This window comes from Rhamphochromis sp. 'chilingali' (genome assembly GCF_963969265.1).
Source record: "Rhamphochromis sp. 'chilingali' genome assembly, chromosome: 7".
Taxonomy (NCBI): Eukaryota; Metazoa; Chordata; class Actinopteri; order Cichliformes; family Cichlidae; genus Rhamphochromis; species Rhamphochromis sp. 'chilingali'.
The window spans coordinates 34,295,753-34,316,780 of record NC_137934.1 but is presented as its reverse complement, the minus strand read 5'-3'; the positions used below and the strand labels follow the sequence as shown (position 1 = coordinate 34,316,780).

At 40.6% G+C, this 21,028-nt stretch overlaps 1 protein-coding gene across 5 annotated transcripts in view; it reads right to left on the bottom strand.

The window, feature by feature from the left end:
* ddah1 (dimethylarginine dimethylaminohydrolase 1) overlaps nt 1-21,028 on the bottom strand; it is an 82,762-nt gene that overhangs the window by 20,327 nt on the left and 41,407 nt on the right. For all 5 annotated transcript variants that reach the window (XM_080887403.1, XM_080887404.1, XM_080887405.1 and 2 more), the window contains one exon: nt 4,864-4,963. In XM_080887403.1, coding sequence (XP_080743529.1) covers nt 4,864-4,963 — 100 coding nt within the window. The remainder of the gene's footprint in view (nt 1-4,863; nt 4,964-21,028) is intronic.

The following is a 21,028-nucleotide window of genomic DNA, read 5'->3' as shown; positions in this document are numbered from 1 at the left end:
AATGAACACACGCAGCGTGGGGAGATGCACACTGCAAGACACTTCAGATTGCTTTTGATTCATCAGGGTTAACGCCCCCTCATGCGTCACCAGATACAATACATGCATACGTCAAATCAAAACCACAAGGACTTTTAACACAGTTTGAAAAGAACATTGTCTCCGTCTCCACGGCAGGTGCTTCCTGTCCATCTTCTGACTCTCGCTTCTCCAAAACCTCGGGCCATGCTCTGCAACAAACTAGCAATTCTGCACGCACAAAAATGCAGTTGCAAGTAGGGTTGCCAACCGTCCCTTAAAAAACGGAATCGTCCCGTATTTCGAAACAAAAGTACACGTCCCGTATTGAGCTAATAAGGGACGCACTTTGTCCCGTAATACAGTGAGAATCAAAAGTAGTCTATAAATGTTAATGGAATTAACGCTTTGTTTGAAAACATAATTCCCAGCCCCTCTCCTGCTTTGTGACCAATGAGCTGACAGCACACTTATGACAATTCGAGTATGACAATTCAGATTACCGCTCATCTCATTGGTCGAGGAAAGGTCGCTTACGGAGAAAATACCGGAAGACAACAGATGACCACAACAAGAAGCATGGCCAACAGGGAAACAAACGCCGACACTGCGGTGCAAGTCTCGGACGACAGTACACCTAAAGCTGGGCAGACACTGCGATTTTTTTCAGTCACGTTATTCAGCTCCTGCTCAAACTGCACGATTGACTCGCAGGGGTTAGAAGTTGGTAGGTCACGATGCAGGTCTCACACTATACGACCCGATGCTCTGATGCGACCTGAGTGCTCACACTGTGCCTCCATAAAATGAAGTTTATAACAGAAAATCTGTCGCTCGCTCTCGCTCTCTCTCTCTCTCTTTCACTCACACAGACACACCACCACCAACTTTGCTAAATTGCTAATGAAAAACATTGATCAGGCAGCTGTGATTGAGCAACAGTGTAGATCCAACTATTTTCACGGTTGTTGTGGTCGTGACAATTTTGTGATGCCACATCGAAAAGGCTCGGATGAGCTTTCCAAAGTTCTACAAGTTGTGCCTCCATCGCTAGTGTCCAGATCACACGCTGCACAGCCGTGCTGCTCCGTCTTTTTCACAGACGTTTACGTGTTTGCGCGTGAGCAGTGTGAGCGGCTGTGTCACCACAGCCGCTTCTCGTTACCCCACGTATACTAAACGATGCACGATGAAGGCCAAAATCGGGCCGATCACCAAATCGGTTACACGACTCAAAAATCGTCTCAAAATGGGCCAAAAATCGCACAGTGTAAGCCCAGCATTAGAGCAGCAATGTTTGTTCGCTCAGAGAAAGAAAAAAAGGCTGCAAAAGTACAGGGAGGAATGGGAAAAGGAAAACACCTGGCTGGAAAAGTGCACGATAACACATATAAAGCGCACTGCACTGTGTGCCAGCGCACTTTTTCCATAGGCATGCTTCTATTGGTGGGCACATGAAGAACATGAGGGGCATGAAAGCTCGGGGAACCCTTTACCAATTTTTTGTCCGCCAGGCCACGGCAGAAGCAGATATGGTATGTAAACATTGGTTTGTTTTTTTTAAACCCTCTGGTTAAGGATATGGGCATGTGCAGTGAATATCAGCGCTATGTGGCCAGAAGTGTGATAATATAATTTATTTTGTGTAATAAACAACTGCAAGGATAAATGATTACAACAAATAGATGACTAATACATAAAAGTAATACATATTTTAATAATGATGATGAGTTATGATGCGTAATCATGGGAACAAGTGGGTTTACAAACAGGAGCAGCTGATTAGCATTAGAAAAGCTGAAATAATACCTCAGCTGAAGCCAATTGTACTAAATGCATATGTGCACTGTTACAAGAATATTTTTCGTTCTATTGTTTTCTATTAATTTATATAATTTTAAGTTAAGCAGGACAGTTCTTTTAAAGAAAGATTTACTTATATTCTCAAAAGTTAAGCATGACAGGCTTCTGTTTAAGAAAGAGACCTGTTTTACTGTGTTAATGTTGTCATTTTGAGCTAAAAATAAATGGCTAAATGATCATTTGTTTCCCATATGGTCATATCACAAAGAATATGCATCTGCTTAAATCAAATTCAAGTCAAATGGTTAAAAAATAATTTCACACACAAAAAAAAGAGCTACAAAATTCACCACACTGGGAAGGGTGAACTGGGTTGCCCGGCCCTGGCCACGAGGTGTCCCTTATTTATTTTTCAGGGAGTTGGCAACCCTAGTTGCAAGCAAATATATCTGAACTCTCACCTAGAACATAAGCCTACCTACAGTGTGTGCAGGTGTATGTGTGTATGTGTGTGTGTGGCTCGACCTCACACAAACTTTGTCTTATGAGAAGAGAGGCCAATTCTCATGTGCATAATAACCAGTGTTGGGACTAACGCGTTATTAAGTAACGCGTTACAGTAACTACGTTATTATTGTGGTAACGAGCACGGTAACTAGTTATTATGCCAAAATCAGGAACGCGTTACTCATTACTGGGATTTAGATAGGGTCGTTACTCGTTACTTCGTGTGGTGGCATCGCAGAGCTTCCACAGATTCAGTAACATTAGCAAGTGGTGGAGGCCAGCAGGTGGATGAAGGAAAAGGGAGGCAGAAGGAAAAGAGACCCGAGGCGGCCGCCGGTCCAAGTGTGAACTGAACTTCAGGTAAGAAGTTATGACCTGCAGTCTCTCTGGGTCAGATATGAACCAAGTTTAGGTGGAGTTTATTTTCGTTATTCTGACTTTTTCCGTACTGCGTGCTAGCTAGCATGACGGAGTTTCTATACAGCTGGGTGGGTGCTATGAAGTTAATGATGTTGAACTTTATTTTGTTCATAAGTTATTAGAGTTGCCAACCGTCCCGTCTGGTATTCAGAGAAAATATTAAGCGTTTCTTATTGAGGTGAAAAGGAACAGTTTGTCCCGTAATTCAGCTACAATGGAAAAGACACAAAGCTGGAGTTATTCTGTGTCTTTGCTGCACAGCTGCCTCTTCTTCTTTCATTCTCCCCCCTCCCTCTCCCGTTTCTACTTCAATCATGAAAACTGATCAATGATCAGCTGATCGTCTCTCTTGTTTGTTTATCGCTCACTTTGCGCCGAAAGAGGAAACCAGCGGATGTCGCGCTAAACAACAGCAGCACGTTTAAGCTTGATCAGCTATTGTTAGAGTTTATTTAATATTAATTTCTAGTATCAGCTGATGTTTGCTGGAGCCACAGCTGTAAACCTGCTGGTCATGATATGGTTTGGTTATCTGGTGAGAGGGAAACATGAAGATGAAACCAGATGTCCTTACTGAATCATCAGAGCTGAACAGGTGATGGAGAAACAGGTTTACCTTTTAGGTGACATGAATGAGTTGAAGGGAAGTTATGAACTGTTTCTGAGAGACAAATAACCCCAGGATCCTTTTTTAGGTAGCTGACAGCTGGTAACTGTGCAGGGGCGGGTCTAGCAAAGTGTGGCCAGGGGGGCATGTAGGGCATTAACAGGGAATGGGGGGCACAAAGAAATACTTTTCTTTCTTATTCTCATTTAAAATGTCTAGCTTTTAAAAAATAATTATCTGAATCTTACAACAAACAATTGATAGATTGATGCATATATACCATCAAAACAGTGTACATCACTGTCACAACAGTGTTTATTTTCATTCAAGGGCTTTATGATTTTTCCTATAATGGTGGGCCGGTCTCTAGTCAAAACACCCGGGCCAATTTTCTGTCCCAGTCCAGCCCTGTATGCAGCTCATCTGCAGTCTGGTGTTGCCTACATCTTCCTATTCAGAAGGCAGAATTTCTGAGTTCTGAGTACAATCGAAAGCACCACGACTGCAGTTTTTGTGTTGGATGTATGTGTTGGATGGCGCACATGACTGTGACGTAGGCTAGAATCATGGCAGCAGTCAATGACGGTCCAGGCGTGGGATTTCTCTCGTGGAAATATGCACATTATCTTTTCCTTTCTATTGGTCGGTGGCACAGTGCACTTGTGGCAAGTAAGCAAGCTAGAAGACTGGCAAAGTTATGGAAGAAACACATTAACAAGAGAATTCTGAGTAAAACCAAAGTTACTTTCCCTAGTAACTAGTTACTTTGAAAGTAATGAGTAACTTGAAGTAACTGAGTTACTTTTGAGAGAAGTAACTAGTAATGTAACTAAGTTACTATTTTAAAGTAACTTACCCAATACTGATAATAACCTAACTGAAACTATATCTGTAATATGTTGAATAAATGTTTTAATCAAGAACCTCTACTAAAAGCTTAATCAAAAGATATAAATGAATAAAAGACAATAATGAATAACCTGGTTATTCAAATAGCATCCTCCCAACAGCTCCTCAAAGTAACTCACACTTAGACTCTGCTTTAGTTTCACTTTCACAAACACGCTCTGCAAAAGCTTGCGCTTCTTGTCTACTTTGGCACAGAGCGTACTCAGAGTTAGGCCTTTCTTTTATAATGCAATGTAATCTGCATATAAACATTTAAGATTATAGATTCAATTCAACAGTTTAAAGTGGTTATCACTGCACCTGTAATAAAGGCTAATTGGGTGCCAATATGTTTAAACATCTGAATGCAATAACAATACTGCAGATTGTATTATTAATGCAATGGTAATGATGATGATTATGACCAATAGCAGCAAAATATTTTTCTAATCCCCACAATATATTAATATCTTGGCTGGTTCAGATCTATGAAGTGGTGTTATTGATGTTGTGGGACTCAAAAATAAGAGGGAAGTCTCAGTTTGCTGGTTTGGAATGACCAGACAAAGGTTAATGAATAATCAATAAAATACAGTGATTGAAGAGGCAGAGTGACGTACCCGTAAAAAGGACATCTCCTCCATCCAGTGTCGCATTCTCATCAGTCATTTCCACAATGTTCAGATTTAAATCCTTCAGAGCCCCTTTCATTGCCTCCGTCTGGCAGAAAAACAAGGACACAAACAGAATTAAAGTTAAAACATGTGTGCACATAAAAAAAAACAAACAGAACTGTGATGACTTACAGTAAACTACTTCAGCATTTCCTAATATTATGATATGATCCAGGATCTAAATACTGGTTCACGAGATTGTTTGTAATGAAAAAAACTTTTATCCCCAACAGATTATGGTGACATTACAGTGAGCCATGAAATGATGTCATTTTGTAAGAAGTGCGTTAAAACTTTTACAAGGCAGAAGTTGTGGAAAAATAGGTACGGTGAATGACCAGCACAAATTTAGCACAAATACTTCCTGCTGTCCTTCTGTTCTGGGTCATCTGTCTTTAATACGCTTAAAAGGAAGGGAATGTAAGGATGGCTGCCACCTGGTGATTATTAGCATATATAATGGAATACATCTCCCTCATGTAATATTACGGGAAATCCACACTTCACCTGTATGTCCCCTCTGCTGAACTCAAAACCTGGGGGAAAGAGCTGGTCTGTTTTTGGCTCAACCTTCAGCTAATCTCCTCTCTTGTCTGACCGCCCAGTGCGATTTTACTGTCCTGTTTTTTGGGGTTCCTGCGGGAGTAGTTTCCAAGGCCAGTCATGTTAGCAGGAGCATCAGTGTTTCCACAGGCCCTATCTCACTATGACCTCAGCCTGGCCACTATAATGCCTTTGCTTCTCTTCAACTGCAGAAGGCCAAAGCATGAGGTCATCCAGGTAGACTGCCATGTGCTTCCAGATAACACTGGGGAGGCCTGCAAATACACAGATTTACCTTCTCACCTGCGCATACATCGGCAGTGGTGCACAAAGGCATCCAAAGCAGGTGTACTGGAATCGCTAGCACCTAGCAGGACATTTGGACAACTAAGTGGCTTTATGGCCCAGTGATTCACAACCCGAATGGCAAACTTCCAATCCACTCACTTTCCAGAAGTAAAACTGTGGAATCCTCCGTGTTTCGTCTATATTGCATGTTCATCTCAGTTAACCAGGAGGAACACAGCGTTCTTCCAAGAAACTGGGGTTCACAAATTCATTAGTGGTTTCTTAAAAGCTCTGACAGCAAAAGCGTGCAGTACATAAAGAGCTGTATAGGTAACAGTTAATCCCATTCATTTTTCTTTGTGCGTTGCCAAGCCACACTCTGCTTTCTATTTAATTAGGTTTGTAGATAGGTTATGTGAGAAATAAAAGGTTGAGTCAGGTCCCGAGGAACGATCCAGATGGGTGAGAGACATCTTGTGCTTTTGATGTTTATTCGGTTCATGTGTTATGCTGCCTTTGTGTGTCATGGCGTTGGAGTCTTGGCATGTCCTGGCAAAGTTTTTCCTTGTGCCATCACCAATTCATCACACATAATAAAACTTCAGTCAAATGAGTCAATTCAGACACTGATTGATATGGTTGGAAAAAACCCTGTTAGTGATGCCAGGTCTGCACACGAAAGCTGAAAAGAAGTGACTATTTATATATGTAAGCAGGCATACTTTTTACCTACTGGGCCTCACATACCAGCCAGTGTTTCCTTCTTATATAAGGCATCCCACTACCTCAGTACTCTGGCATTTCCTCTGGAATCACTGGAGATGATGTGACCTGACCCAAAGGGTCCCCAATCACCACATGAACCATAATGGCCCCCATGAAGTGAAAGCATCTGCCCTGTGGGCTGTGCTGTTCTGTGTGTGGCACATGTGGACATAGAAGCTCACATGACTGAATTACATTTCAGTACAAATGGAAAACAAGAATAAAAAGTGGTTTTGTAGAAAAATCTGACTTCAAAAATATAATGAATTAGTAACATGTCACCACAGATATATTCCTACCCAAAGATGGCAGGCTACAGACATGTTTTCCTTTAAATCAGTGGCGTAGGTACAAATGTTTTCTGTATTTGGAGACTTTGGCCAATCACAGATCTTCACAGTCAAGATTAGGGGAGTATTACCAAGTCAAGAAGGGAAACAACTCTATGTAGGAGCAGATTAAAAAGGGGACTGCCGTCTGGGACAATGGGGTTTGAATCGTGAGGTTCTCTGATGGGAGAAGCAGGCTTGCTTACAAGTCCAGAGTGACTTGGGAGATATGGCTTTCAGAATATCTGCAGGTGGAGAGCATCACAGAGCCCACACTACAGATTGGCCCCTGGCAACATAAAAAAATTGAACAGGTAAAACTGGGATGCTCTGGATTTTAGCCACTAGTTTGGGGCAAAATGCTTATACTTTTGACGAAATGCTTTTCATAACATTCAGATACAAAGAAAAGTGTAGTTAACACTCCAAACATGTTGTTGCAACTCATTTAAATCAATCAATCAATCAATCAATCAATCAATCAATCACTCATATTCTACAAATAATAATAAATATTTCAGGTCCTTTGGATTCAGTCTTGCTTGGGTTAGAAGTACCGTTCTCAAAAGAAGCACTACAGTGACAATAAACACATGCACCTGTTTGTGTGTGTTTGTGTGAACTAGGGCTGCCACGATTAGTCGACTAGTCACGATTACGTCGACTATCAAAATCGTCGACGACTGATTTAATAGTCGACGCGTCGTTTGAAGCTTTGTAAGATCACAAAAGACGCAGGAATAAGTAGCAGGATTTAAGAGTGTAATAACGGACTGAAACAGAAGATGGCAGCACTGCATGTACAAGGATGCCAGCTGCCGTTAAACCCCGAAGAAGAAGAAGTAGCTCCGTCCCAGAATTCATAGCGCAGCCCAGCTCTGTTGTCAACAATGGCGGCAGCTAGTTAGTTTTAATATTACTCTTATTATTCTTTCCGGGTCACAAAATAAACGTTTAACATATTTTCAGGCGAGAATGTAGCTGTGTAAACCTCAAATATCTGCTCAGTTTATCAAGACACCACATATTTTCAAAAGCGCTCCGACGTTTTCGGAGACGTCTGTTACCCACTAGCTCGATAGCGAGCCGGGGGCTAGGTCACTAGCGCCGTGAGAACACCGGACTCCCGGCAAATCGTTTTCAAACCCACTGCCGTCACTTAGCTTAAAATGTTATTGTTTGGCTTTTTTTTAGTATTTTATTTGTTCCTGAGTAAATCGGTTTGGCTGAGATTAAAGTTATAGTTTTTACACAGCTGAATAAACGTCAAGCAGACAGCTGATTATCAGAAGTGTGAGATGCTCGAGAATTTACTCCGGTGTCCTGTTATATTTTAGATAGCAAGGAGTTTATTAAACTTCACCGAAACAATCTGCAAACTTCATTAAACTTTAATAAACTATCATCTTGTCTTTATTTTTAATTAGCACTTAACTTAAACACTTAAAGCTGTAAGCTAATGATAGTTATATAAGAGCAGATGCTGCTGGTGCAATAAGCTGTACGCTGTATGTCCAATGGATGATGATGTGATTAGTCGACTAATCGCAAAAATAATCGGTGACTAGTCGACTATCAAAATAATCGTTTGTGGCAGCCCTAGTGTGAACGTGCATTCATATCTTTGTGGGGACCAAAATCCCGGTCCCCACAATTTGAAGGTATTTTTGAGACTCAAAATGTGGATTTAGCATCAGGGTTACAATTAGGTTATGGTTAGGTTGAGGGTTAGACATTCATTTTTGATGGTTAGAGTTAGGGTAAGGGGCTAGAGGAAGCATTATGTCAGTTAGATGTCCCCACCAGATATGAAATACCTGACATGTGTGTGTTTGTGTGTGTATAGATTTTCTATGAGCTTTGGTATTTCAAAACACCTCTCTGTTGGCAGCGGCAGGAAGTTTTTCTTGGCTCATGTGCGGCCCGCTTTCACATCTCCATCTGTCTTCTGCTTATTGTTGATGGCCGGTTTTGAGGTTCCCTTCAGCCTGTTGTAACAAATTCATTTGCGTAATATATTTGTGTATATAGCTGTGCATAACCAGGAGTATAAAATCCCTTTTTCTGCTCTCATAAAGACTGATAGGAGCAGCGAGGATTCTGTTTTGATATGGTAACCTGCAATTTATGTCTCGAGGCTTTATTTTTATACATCGCAGCTGTATTCTGAGACGTTAGAACTTAAAACACGTGTGGTACACATGATTACATTATACTAAGCGGTTTCTAAATCTTAAATCTCTGTGTCTGCTGTAGGTCTACTGGAACACAGCTAAATTATTCACCTTGTAATTTTGCTTGTGTTTCTTTAGATAGTGGCATGAGGTGTTTCTTTTTGAGATCTTTGAACCTGCTTCACTTTGTCACACAGGTTCTGATTAAGTGATTTCTGGATTCAACAGGTCTGCCAGTAATCAGACCTGAGTGTTTAGTGAAACTGAACCCAGCTTTCCAAAAAACATGGATAATCACAGTTAATTCATGATTTAACAAGAGGGGCAAATACTTTTTCACACAGGACCAGGATGTTCTGGATAACTTTTCTCCCTTAATCAATTAAATCATCATTTAAAAACTGCATTCTGTATTTACTTGGGTTATCCTTGTCTAATATTAAAATGTCTTTGATGACCTAAAACATGCAAGTGTGACAAAATATTAGGAAATCAGGAAGGGGGCAAACACTTTTCACACCACTGTTGTTCAGCGCTTAACTCAGTATGAAGCCCCGCCAAAAAAAGGTTTACTGCCACTGTACACACAGCAAAATCATAATTGATATCTGGTGTGCCATTTCTTGCCACGCTGGCTCTCCCTTTGAGACAGATGTCGATTCGGCTCTGTGACCAGCCGGTTGAAAGGCGTAACAATAATGCCGTCCCCATTCCTTTTCTGTACCTTTCACACAGACCGTCGAGGCAGAATAAAGGTGCAACAGTCCCGCCTTAAACGGGCTCTGTGAAAGGGGCTTCTGTCTCTCACATTCCCTCTATTCTCTTTAAGCCCTCGTGGCAGGGTCAAGAATGCTCCTACAGTGACTTCTCATGCAGAGTGGCCTATTATCTCTCACTGTGAGGGACATCCAATACCCGTCCTGCCTAGGTGCCAACTCGCTTTGCCAGTCCTCCTTCTCCTCTCCCTCCCGCAAACCATCCTGTGTTCCTTATTCTCTCCTCACCCCTTCCCCCTTCCTCCTACTCCCCGTTGCCCACCAGAGTGCTTGGCCAGGCGGCATGCTGTTAGCCAGCACCCTGCTTTGAATGAAAAAGGCCTTTTAAAATTCATTAGAGGCTGAAGGCTCCGAGGCCAGTCGGTCTGCCTGCCACATTCCTGCCGTTCCTGCACAGGACAGGGGAGACGGAGCAGAGAGAACAGCCCTTTATTTGAGGCTTTTTATGGACCAATTCTCCCTTCTCTCGCCCCTGGTACCCGTGGATATCGCATTCTGCTAAAAAGGACCATCAGTCTGATAGAAAGCAGTGCATTTGGAAAGGGAATTGAGTACATAACAATAGCATTCCTGGGGGTCATCCTAGCCTCCCTACACCAGGCAACAGAGTCCCACGCTCCAGTATAATAGGGATACAGCATTCCTGAGAGTCTAACACACAAGGAGGTGGAGTGACAGTCAACTGGTATTGTTTGTCAGTTTATAACGCACATAAAAAAGTTGGCATGTAGTGCCAGGTGGTTTGTGGTTTGGCTACAAACTATTATTTTTCTGATATCTTGGTTTGGATGAATTTGACATAGTTGAAGATTCCGTTAAAACAGTTAAAAATAACATAAATGGAAAAATATTTATCTTCATTCTTCTACCTCTGACTGCTTAGGAGAGGCATAACAAGCACAACACCATGCTAAACACTACACTGGCAATCTTCCAAACTGGCAAAATAATCAGCAAAAACACATACATACACTCAGTTTGTCTCTTGTGGTCAGACAATTTATGATCAATATCAAGCTGTTGTTGCTTGTCTGCGGTTAGTCAAAATCAAAAATGGTGAAGATTATGAAACATGGTGGAAAATGGGTAAAAGAATCCATAAAAAACATAAGTGTTCGATGTGGATCATTTTTCATTAAAGTCCAAAATACAACACTGGTGGAGGATATTCTTGTAGTTTAACTCTGTTTGGGTGACCACAATCTCAGAGAAGATATACAGAGACGATGAAAGTTATTACCCCTCCTACTGAATTTAGAGTTGTCAGAAATTTCACAAATGCTGTTTTTAGAAGAGGAAATGTTTTTCATCAAACTGTTTCTAAATATACCAGTTTTCTTTAGAAAATAACAGAATTAATTAAAAAAAAACAAAAATTACCAGGGTCAATATTATTAGCCCCCTGAAAAACCTTTTAATTGAACCCTAGCAGAAACCACTGCTATGCAATCATATGTTTTAACTTTGTAAAAAAGTTAAAACTGAGGGTTATCTTCGAATTTCCAAAGGTTTGAGCTGCCACGTTAGAAAGCATTATGGCATAATCAAAATAAATCATAGGACGCGTTTCCAATATATATATATATATATATATATATATATATATATATATATATATATATATATATATATATATATATATATATATATAAAATCACTGGGTGTCTTTCCTTTTGTTATATTTTTTTAAGAGTTCAAAATATGTTAATTACATAAATAAAATGTAATTTTCTCTGTAGCACTTCATGGATTTCACAAGCAATAGACCTTAGTGGTTCACACAAAGCATAAAGGTAAAAAAACAATATATACAGTGTTATCTTCATTTTAGATGTCAAAAAGTATTTGCGGCTCCCAGTGTTTTCTTTTGCGTGGAAATCGCGTCTTAATGGCTCTTTGGGTGTTAAAGGTTGCTGACCCCTGGTCTAGACTGTCATTTTGTTTTCCAACATGACATTGACTCAAAACATATATCACTCCTGGTGAAGAACTACCTCCAGAAACCCAAAGTGAATTGACTGACTTGCACAAAGCCCTGACTTGAATCCCATTTTAAAATCTGAGAACTGAAGACCAAGGTCCATTCCAGTAGACCACCAAACCTAGAGAATGGCTTGGATTGCTTGCTGGAATTGTGACATAACTGACTGTTAGGTTTTGTTTGTTATTAAATAATTTTGTTTCTGTGTGCAAATTAAAATAATGTAAGCATCCAAAATATGTTGCAAAATCCTCGCTCCGTTTAACAGCACTTGGGAAACACTTAAAAAGAATTACATTTTCATAGTTGGAGTTAATAATTCTGACCTCATCAATAGCTGGCATTTTATCAGGTAAACTAAAAACAGGTGCCAGCTGCAAAGTTATCGAGAGTGGACAGTACAGCTAAATCACTGAAAAGTTCCACAGAGCTTAGGGAATCTGCAGACTCAGATGATTACGATGTAATTTAATCCATCAATACAATAGGAGCAGCCTTAACATTTCTCTTGGAACCTGAAAGGATTCATAATAATAAACAACCAGTCTCTAATTCAAATAGCTCAATACAAAAAGTCAATAAAGAAAAATGAGGATTGCTTGCAGTGACATATGAACGCGCGTTTGAACAGGGAGCCTTATGCGTCACAGCTGAAAATTGGGCTGGACATCCGGGACGCAGATGACGATCGTGGCAGATAGCAAATGCCAAACACAGAGAGATGTTCAAAGACAACAGAGCACAAAATGGGACTAATGACTGCCTTTTAGTCCAAACGACTAGACAAAACTGACAAAAGGAGACATACAGAGCATCACAGATGGGTGCATACATGGGAAAATGTGCCCACTCTGATGCTGCAAAAGTGGTCAAATGGCACATTCTTAAAGGAAGCTAACGTTGAGGGCTAACAACAGCATGAAATGACAAAAACTCATTTCTTGTGCAGCCACAAGAAAACAAATCCTCTGTGGCCTGTCTCTGCATTACCTAAACAAATCCTTGATGTATGTTGGAACATACCTGTGGTTAACCAAGCCATGACATCTTCTCTCTTTTTTTGCAACCCACTCTCCTTTAGCTTTAGGATTACATAAATGCTAAAAAAAAAAAAAGTAGGTCAACACAAAGGCTTGCACATTTAACAATAGCAGATCACGAGACCCTTGCCCTACATCCACCACAAGGTTCTGGCAGCCTGCCTTATTAAAAAAGCATCTGCAGCCAAACCTACTCCACTGTCAGATAGCTTTTACTTGGGTCTGCCAAAATGTCAGAGCTCTGAGGAAGAAAGCGACACACTGTAGTCGGGCATGGGCTGAGATTGGTGTAAAAAAGAAAAAGTAAATTGAAAAGGTGGGACCTTAAAGCTAGGCCAACATTACAAAAATCTCTTTCAAAGGGTCAAAACGCAGGGCAATGTGTGTGATTGTTAAACTGGGTGTCTTTAGCTTTTGAAAAGAATATGGTTTCTGTGAAAAATAATTACGCTTGAAGAGCAGAGAAAAGCAATCCTCATAAAATTACACATTATAGTTCAAAACAGCATAATATGGTATAAGGAACCTCTTGATCATAAACTGAGACTTTTCTGCAATTAGCTTTCTATTAATGCTTTAGTGACTGTACATGATACACTGATTATTTTTCAGATTAATAATAATAACTAATAATAAATAAGATGGACTTTTAACACAGTGTCTATTAAAAATAAATACATCCCTTGAATTACCTCTAGTCGACAGAAGATTTAAGGATCTTTTCACCAAGTGAACTGTAAAGCCAATGTGATTACAAAATCTCTTCCACATCCTCAAAGGTTTGTTCAGTGTAACTGATAAGCAGTATAACTAGAAATGACGGGAGATTAAGAAGTACATCCGTTGAATAAAGAATCCCTCTTAGATAACACTCTTAGCCTCTGAAATTATCTGTTATCATGGAACAGGGCCAAGCACATTTGTCTGCAGAAGAGCAAACACATCGATGGGATTAGAAGCCTGTCAAATGTGACGTTAATATGTTGCTCAGGTGAAGTAATACGCTAAAAGGAAATGTTGAGAAACTTCATCCACAAAAAAGGTTTGACTCAATTAGCGTTTTGTGTTGTGACACCTTGCTGGTCACAGTGCAATCTCACAGAGAGACTGAAGCAGAGCTGAGTACTGTAAAAATAAGCAGAAATAAGAGCCCGTTTGACAAGTCCAATGTCTGTCTCAGAGCAAATAAAGCACTCGCTCCAATCTGCTGTCTACCTCTCACTGTGATGGTTCCACAAATACAGGAGAGCTGCAGGCTATTGGAAAGCAGCAGTATGGACGTGGTTGGTTACAAACTTACGTGAGTCTTCACTCTGGGGTAAACCAGAGGGGGCCTTCAGTAAATACATCTTGACTTGGCAACACTCCTCCATGTTTATTGGGTTTGACCCCCACTGATTGGACCTCTACACCCAAACAAGGGAAAAAACCCAATAATCTTTCCCACCTCAGGGGCAAGTACACTTTACCCCTTCCCTAGCTAAAGTGGTCAGTATCTTATCAAAAAAAATAACAGCACTGAAAACTGAAGGACAAAAGCAGCTACCACAGAGAAGATCAATTACACATTAAAGTCTGAGTGCAGTGATGGCTGACTGGGTTCAGCAGCATGTTCCCCAGCTGAATGGCATACATGAATAAGATCATAAAACTGGCATCAATTAGAAAGAAAAATAAAAGCCAAAATGATAATCAGTTTTTACGGAGTACAATTTGCATTTGCTGATGATCTTTTTATGCATAGTATAGTAATATTAACCTGAAGAGATAAAAATAGATTATTCTATTGGATTTAGGTCAGGCAGGCATGGAGGCCGGTCAGTGGTATCAATTCTTTCATCCTCCAGGAACTGCTTACATACTATCGCCACATGAGGCCAGGGATTATCATGCACCAAGAGGAATCCAGGATCCACTGCACCAGCGTAGGGTCTGACAATGGGTCCAAGGATTTCATCCTGATACCTAATGGCAGTCAGGGTGCTGTGCCTAGCCTGTAGAAGTCTGTGCGTCCCTTAATGACAGACCACCAAACTGGTCAAACCGAATAATGTTAGTTATTCACAGCTTCTCCAGATCCTTTCATGTTTTTCACATGTGCTCAGGGTGAACCTGCTCTGTGGCGGTATTGTAATTATGGCATTGTAAGGGAAATGCCAATCGGACTCCATCATCCAGGGCTGTGAGCCCTCTATAGGATGTTTGGCTCTCAGTTCACTCCCTAATGAAGTCTGTTTCTGATTGTTTGGTCAGAGACATTCACACCAGTAGCCCTCCTGGAGGTCATTCTGTAGGGCTCTGGCACGGCTCATCCTGCCCCGGCTCTTGTACAAAGTAGAATATACTGATCCTGCTGATGGGTTAAGGGGCTTCTTTGGCTCTCTCCAGCTCTCATAGAGTAACGGGCTGGCTCCTGGAAGCTTCTCGATGCTCTTGAAACTGTGCTGGGACATCTGAGTCAGTGACATCTCAAAACACGTGCTCTGCTCCCTGAGACATGAGTTTGCATGAGTTTGATTTTTGTTCTGTGCTATGCAACATTTCATCACCTTTCTGCTCACACACTTAACTATACGCACTGTTACTGGTTTAAGTTCCTCTCTTATATTCCTTTTTATTTAAACACACAATCTTTTATTTGAATTTTGGAGTATATTTGTTGTCTCTGTGTGTCCAGTCTGTGATATTACAAACTCACTACAATCACAATATCATTGGAAATAATGTAAAGGTATCACGGAAGGATCAAGGAAGCAAAACTGTTTCATATCTATAACAGTGTGAATGATCATTATTTTATAGAGTTTAGCAGTTTAGGCTTGAGTTCTCAACAAAAACACACATTTTGCCAGTATTACCCAACCCAGTACAGGTGGGGTTCATGAAGGTTATAAAAACTATTTCCCTGTAGAAGATAAACCACAGACACAAGACCTTTTATTGGAAGGGAATTCTATCCTGACCAAAAGGGACGCCTCTTTGTACAATATCATTGCGTTACCATTGTATTATATTGAGCAGGACAAATACATTACTATCTAAATTTCAAAAGGTTGCAAAATGCAGACAGAAAAACAGAGCAGTATGCTCCTACAACCACCTGGAAAGTATTGCGAGCTGCCTGAACTGACTGGAGTTTGTTAATAAACATTTAAATCAGACAATTATGAAGGACATTCAAAAACAATGAATTGACGTATTATGGTAATATGCGTCAGTAGTCATGTGAAATGGAGGTTTTGTGGAAGTACAGATGGATCAAAAGTTGAGTGGAAATTATAATGCCTGACAAATGTCACCAGAAATCATTTCCCATAACCTGCCAGGCTTTCCGAGCTCTGTGGTATAACCGCAGCTCATTACCCTTAGACAATCAAAACTTGGCATTTGTCTTACATGTACCAAAGATGATTCAGCTGAGATGATTTAGCTGAGATGCTTTGAGTAGGAATCACCGTTGAGTTTGTTTTAGTTCCATGGGTTGAGGCTCATGGAAAGCCAAAGTAAAAATACCCAGAGCTCCCACATATTTAAGCTGTTTCAACATTTGCAAGGCCCGTGGTACGCTACAGAACGGAATGTCCGACCAAACAAACACACACACACACACACACACACACACACACACACACACACACACACACACACACACACACACACACACAGTGAAGGTTTGTCTGAATTTATGTGGCCAATGACTTGACCCACCACTGCCTTTTCCAGAAGAGGAAAAATGCATATGGTGCTTTAGGAGTGCACGGCCGCGGACGAGTCAAGAAAAGATGCTTTGGGTGACTCATGTTTAGTTGAAGCTATTGCAAAGGCTTTCCCCTCGCTCTCTTTCCTCCCACACAGGGAGTCCTCTTAGTGTATGGTGCTGGCCGACTGGGAGAGAGGAAACCCGAGCTAAAAGGTCAGGAAAGCCACAGACGCGAGGAGGGAGGATAGAGGCAGTCAGAGAATTTGAAACTCGCTGGACATGAGAATCCTGAGTGACAAGAGTTGGTTCGTTAAAAATCCTTCCTCCACACATTTGCCGATACTGTTAATTTTTGTTCAGGCTATTAATGTTCAGAATATTTGCATGAAAATAAAGCCAAATTTAGCTGCAAACCACAATATTTGGCCACTGTCTGACGCATACTGTCTAGATTGTAAGAAAATCTGTTGATAGCTTTTCATTTCTGCATTCTTTGCATTGTTGAGGTGTTCCAGCGGTTGTTCCTCTTTGCTCCGTCCAGAATACTAAAAAGAGTCTGGAAACACAGTGCGTTCTGCAGAAAGAAAACACCATACACACAGTTACACCCACTTTTTCCAAAGAATGCAATGGATGTGATCCGAAAGGGGAAAAAATTACAGTTTGCCAGGCAAACTATAGACAAACTGCCCATTATAAGGGATTTCCCAAAACAGCCAACAGCATGTGATGTATGGGAGGGGCTGGTATGGAAAACTAGGAAAAGGAGTATGTGTTTTAATCTTAAAAAGGAAAAAAAGACAATATGGGCCAAAAGGTTTCCCATAAATGTTAATGAAGGGCTTTCCCAGAATTTTTTTTTCCTTCTTTCAGCATGAAACAAGAGGTCAGGTGCTAATGTTAACCAGCAGGGCTGGATCCAGGAAACTGCCTTTCAAGTGTAATAGACCATGTGGAATTAAACATACTGCAGGGATTTAGCAGTTAGGTAGTTAACTTTGCATGCATGATGATGTGCTAAAAGAACAGGACAGGCCTCACCAATAGAGGCACACATGTCTGACGAAAATCAATGCGACCGACTCATTTTTATTTACAAAGCCTTTTGCACAAAGGTAAACTTCTTTCGATTCAATTTATACATTGAAAAAGCACCTAGAGTAAAGACTCTACAATAATAGACAGGACAAAAGACACACTGTGGAAGAGAATCAAAGATAAATAACTAATTTAATAAACAATGGTCTGTGAGAGAGGTGTTATGCTAGCGTATGACACCAAGATTGTTACTAAGTTTGTCTGTTGCCCATCAACAAACATGCTTTATGTAAGGTATGCTGCAGTGCATTTGCAGGTATGTGCAGGTATCTTAGATTGACAGAAATCAATCAAGAATGACTTTTTCTGTTGTCCATAACTGCTTAGCCAGTTACAATTCAGTTTTTGTCATAGTCAATATCGCCTTCAGGATTTATTCAAGCAAACACTATGCAAGTGCAGGCCCAATGTAGTGAAAGCAACTTCAGCTCATCTCTGCTGTCAACAGAAAAGCTCTACATATCAATTCTCTGAAACAGCTGAAGGCTAAATCCAACAAATCATCTGTGTTTTGTGGATTCTGTTGCGTAGCCACAAAATATATGCACAAATATGATCCTGCAGGCTATGAGTCTGCAAAGTTGCACCAGCCTGATGTTTTTTTTTTCCTTTTTTTTTTTCCCCCAATTGGCATTGGAAAAAATGTGATGTCTTCATCTCTGTGCATATCAATGTAGGAGTTATTGTACAGCAACTATGCCTAAAGAATAGCAAGGAAATCAAACTGTAACCAAATCAGAGGAAATGCATGGAATGGATACTGACAACCAACCAACGTGGTCAATCACAGGTTATTTCTCATTTAAATAAATAAAATACAAATGTGGTCTCAACTTTGAGCACAGTTTGATCATGTAAGTTTAATATAAGTGTATAACTTTTACTAAAATGATTGATTCTTGTGAACCGTGGACAGACGGACAGATTACAGACACAGTAAGCCAAAAAATGTCAGAAGCAGCGTTTCCTTTTGTTGTGATAACTTTCATATTGAGTTCACAATGAAGTAACAGAAATGAAATGTAGGATCTACTTCCCAGCTAAATGTCATCACAGTGGGAGACTACAGAGACAGCTATACTCATTAAATGTCGAGCACTTCTTTTTAACATTTAAAAACCCCACAAATCCACTTTCAGTCTACAAAGTAGTATAAGTAATGTAACCCGTGTAACAGTGTGTGGTCAGGACAGCTCAGTCTGTTCACCTGAGGTTTCCCAGTTCTGTAGAATCAGGAAACTGTGGAAAGTTAGCTAAAGTCAAATCCTTTTCTTTGTTATTCATTAACAGGTTTTGTGCCAGCTCAGTTTTTATGCACTGTACGTTTGATCTTTGACTCGTCTACTGCTCTCGACTGTGTTTTGATAACTTTGCACATTTGGAATCTGCTTCTAAATAGGACCACAATCAAAAAAGTGAAAGTTGGTGGTTGTTACATTTCAAAGGGTCTAACTTGTAATTTAAACAAAATAATTTTATGTTTCTATAGTGAATGTAATAAATTATGCACAAACTGTATCAAATTTAACAACTTACACTTAAGTGTGTATCCTTTTCAGCCCGTTTGGCCAGTGGCCTTTCTGTGTGGAGTTTGCATGTTCTCGTGTTTGGTGGATGGATGAACAACTACGCAACAACTATGTGAATTTTGTTATAAATCCACTTGATTGAAGGGAAAAAAAAACACACATGACAAGTTTTATGTTAACCAGACTTATTAAAGAAGCTACATATTATAAAAATGAAGATTCTGAACCTTGAATCATGCAAAGCTAGACCGGTAGTCCAAGAATAAAAATGTCGAATCAGAAAACTGATTCTGTTTAAGATTGGCATTATAGAGGCTCTAGCTAATTAAAGATAATTAAGCTGATACTGTCCATCCATCCATTCGCTTCCGCTTATCCTTTTCAGGATCACGGGGGGCGCTGGAGCCTATCCCAGCTGTCATAGGGCGAGAGGCGGGGTACACCCTGGACAGGTCGCCAGTCTGTCGCAGGGCCAACACACAGAGACAGACAACCATTCACGCTCACATTCACTCGCACATTCACACCTAGTGACAATTTGGATTTTCCAATTAACCTATCCCCACAAGCTGCATGTCTTTGGACGGTGGGAGGAAGCCGGAGTACCCGGAGGGAACCCACGCAAACACGGGGAGAACATGCAAACTCCACACAGAAAGACCCCGGCCTGATGGTGGAATTGAACTCAGGACCTTCTTGCTGTGCGGCAACAGTGCTAACCACCGTGCCACCGTGCTGCCCCCTAAGCTGATACTGGATAAACAAAATAAAACTGTCCCAGACTTTAGTTGTTGAGTTTAGAGGCCTTTATTCATTTGAAACTAAAAAAATAATCAAAGCAAATCATTTCGATGGAAACTGTCAGCTGACGTTGCACTTACTTTGTGATATTACTCACTTGCCTGCTACCCTGAGAGTGAGTCTGATGTCTAGCTGACCAGTAATCCTGTTATTTCTCCTCACAGACACCACAGTTATTTATCTAACTAGTTAGACCCGAGTCTTTGGCAGCCTCCTTCTGCTTTCCTGTCAGAGATAACAGCCTGCCAGCAGTCAGCCTGACTAGCTATGTCTTTGAAGCACCACATGTAACCCATCTGTGTGTGTGTGTGTCTGTCTAGGAGAGCCACAGCCACTCCCCACCTCACCTTAATACTGCTGAGGCATGGGCTCGAAAGGCCACAGAGATCAACTCTTGCCCCTGGGCCTCAGTGCAAAAACATCACCAGTGCTGCAATGCAATGAAGTGAGACTGACAGTAATGGAAACAGCATACTTTTCAGACACCGCAGGGAATAGCAAACATCTCCATGTCCTGGACAACAGGACATCTCATCCGTCACGATATAAACGGGCAGGTTTCACAATGATTAAATTACATTACACATAATAAACAGTGAAGTCTGAGCATTTTTAAAAGATAACAAAAACATAATAAAAATAACAAACTCATTAGATTGTTTCAAAAGCAACCAGGATATTATGGCATGGTTTATTAGTGTTAGGTTATTACTACACAGTTTACTTGAGACGTACAGACATTCCTCACACTCATTTCCGAATTTTGTGTTGCATATTGATCACCGTGTGATTAAAGGGGATTCAAAATGTCTTAACTTCCCAAAGAGATGTGGAACAAATATATAAATTCTAATCATCTTTTTGCTAATATCACTTTCAGACAATAGACCATTCTGGATTTATTTTGTGTAAACTGCAAATGTGTCTTTTGTGACATCTGTCTGTGTAGTTCTTACTAATATCTGAGATTGCAGTTTCTCTGCCTATGATGGTAGAAAAATTGCCAAGTAAAAATTATTGGTCAGTGGGTGACATATGTTCAACTTTTGATGACATTAGCGTCAGCTGTGCCGACCAGACAGGCCCC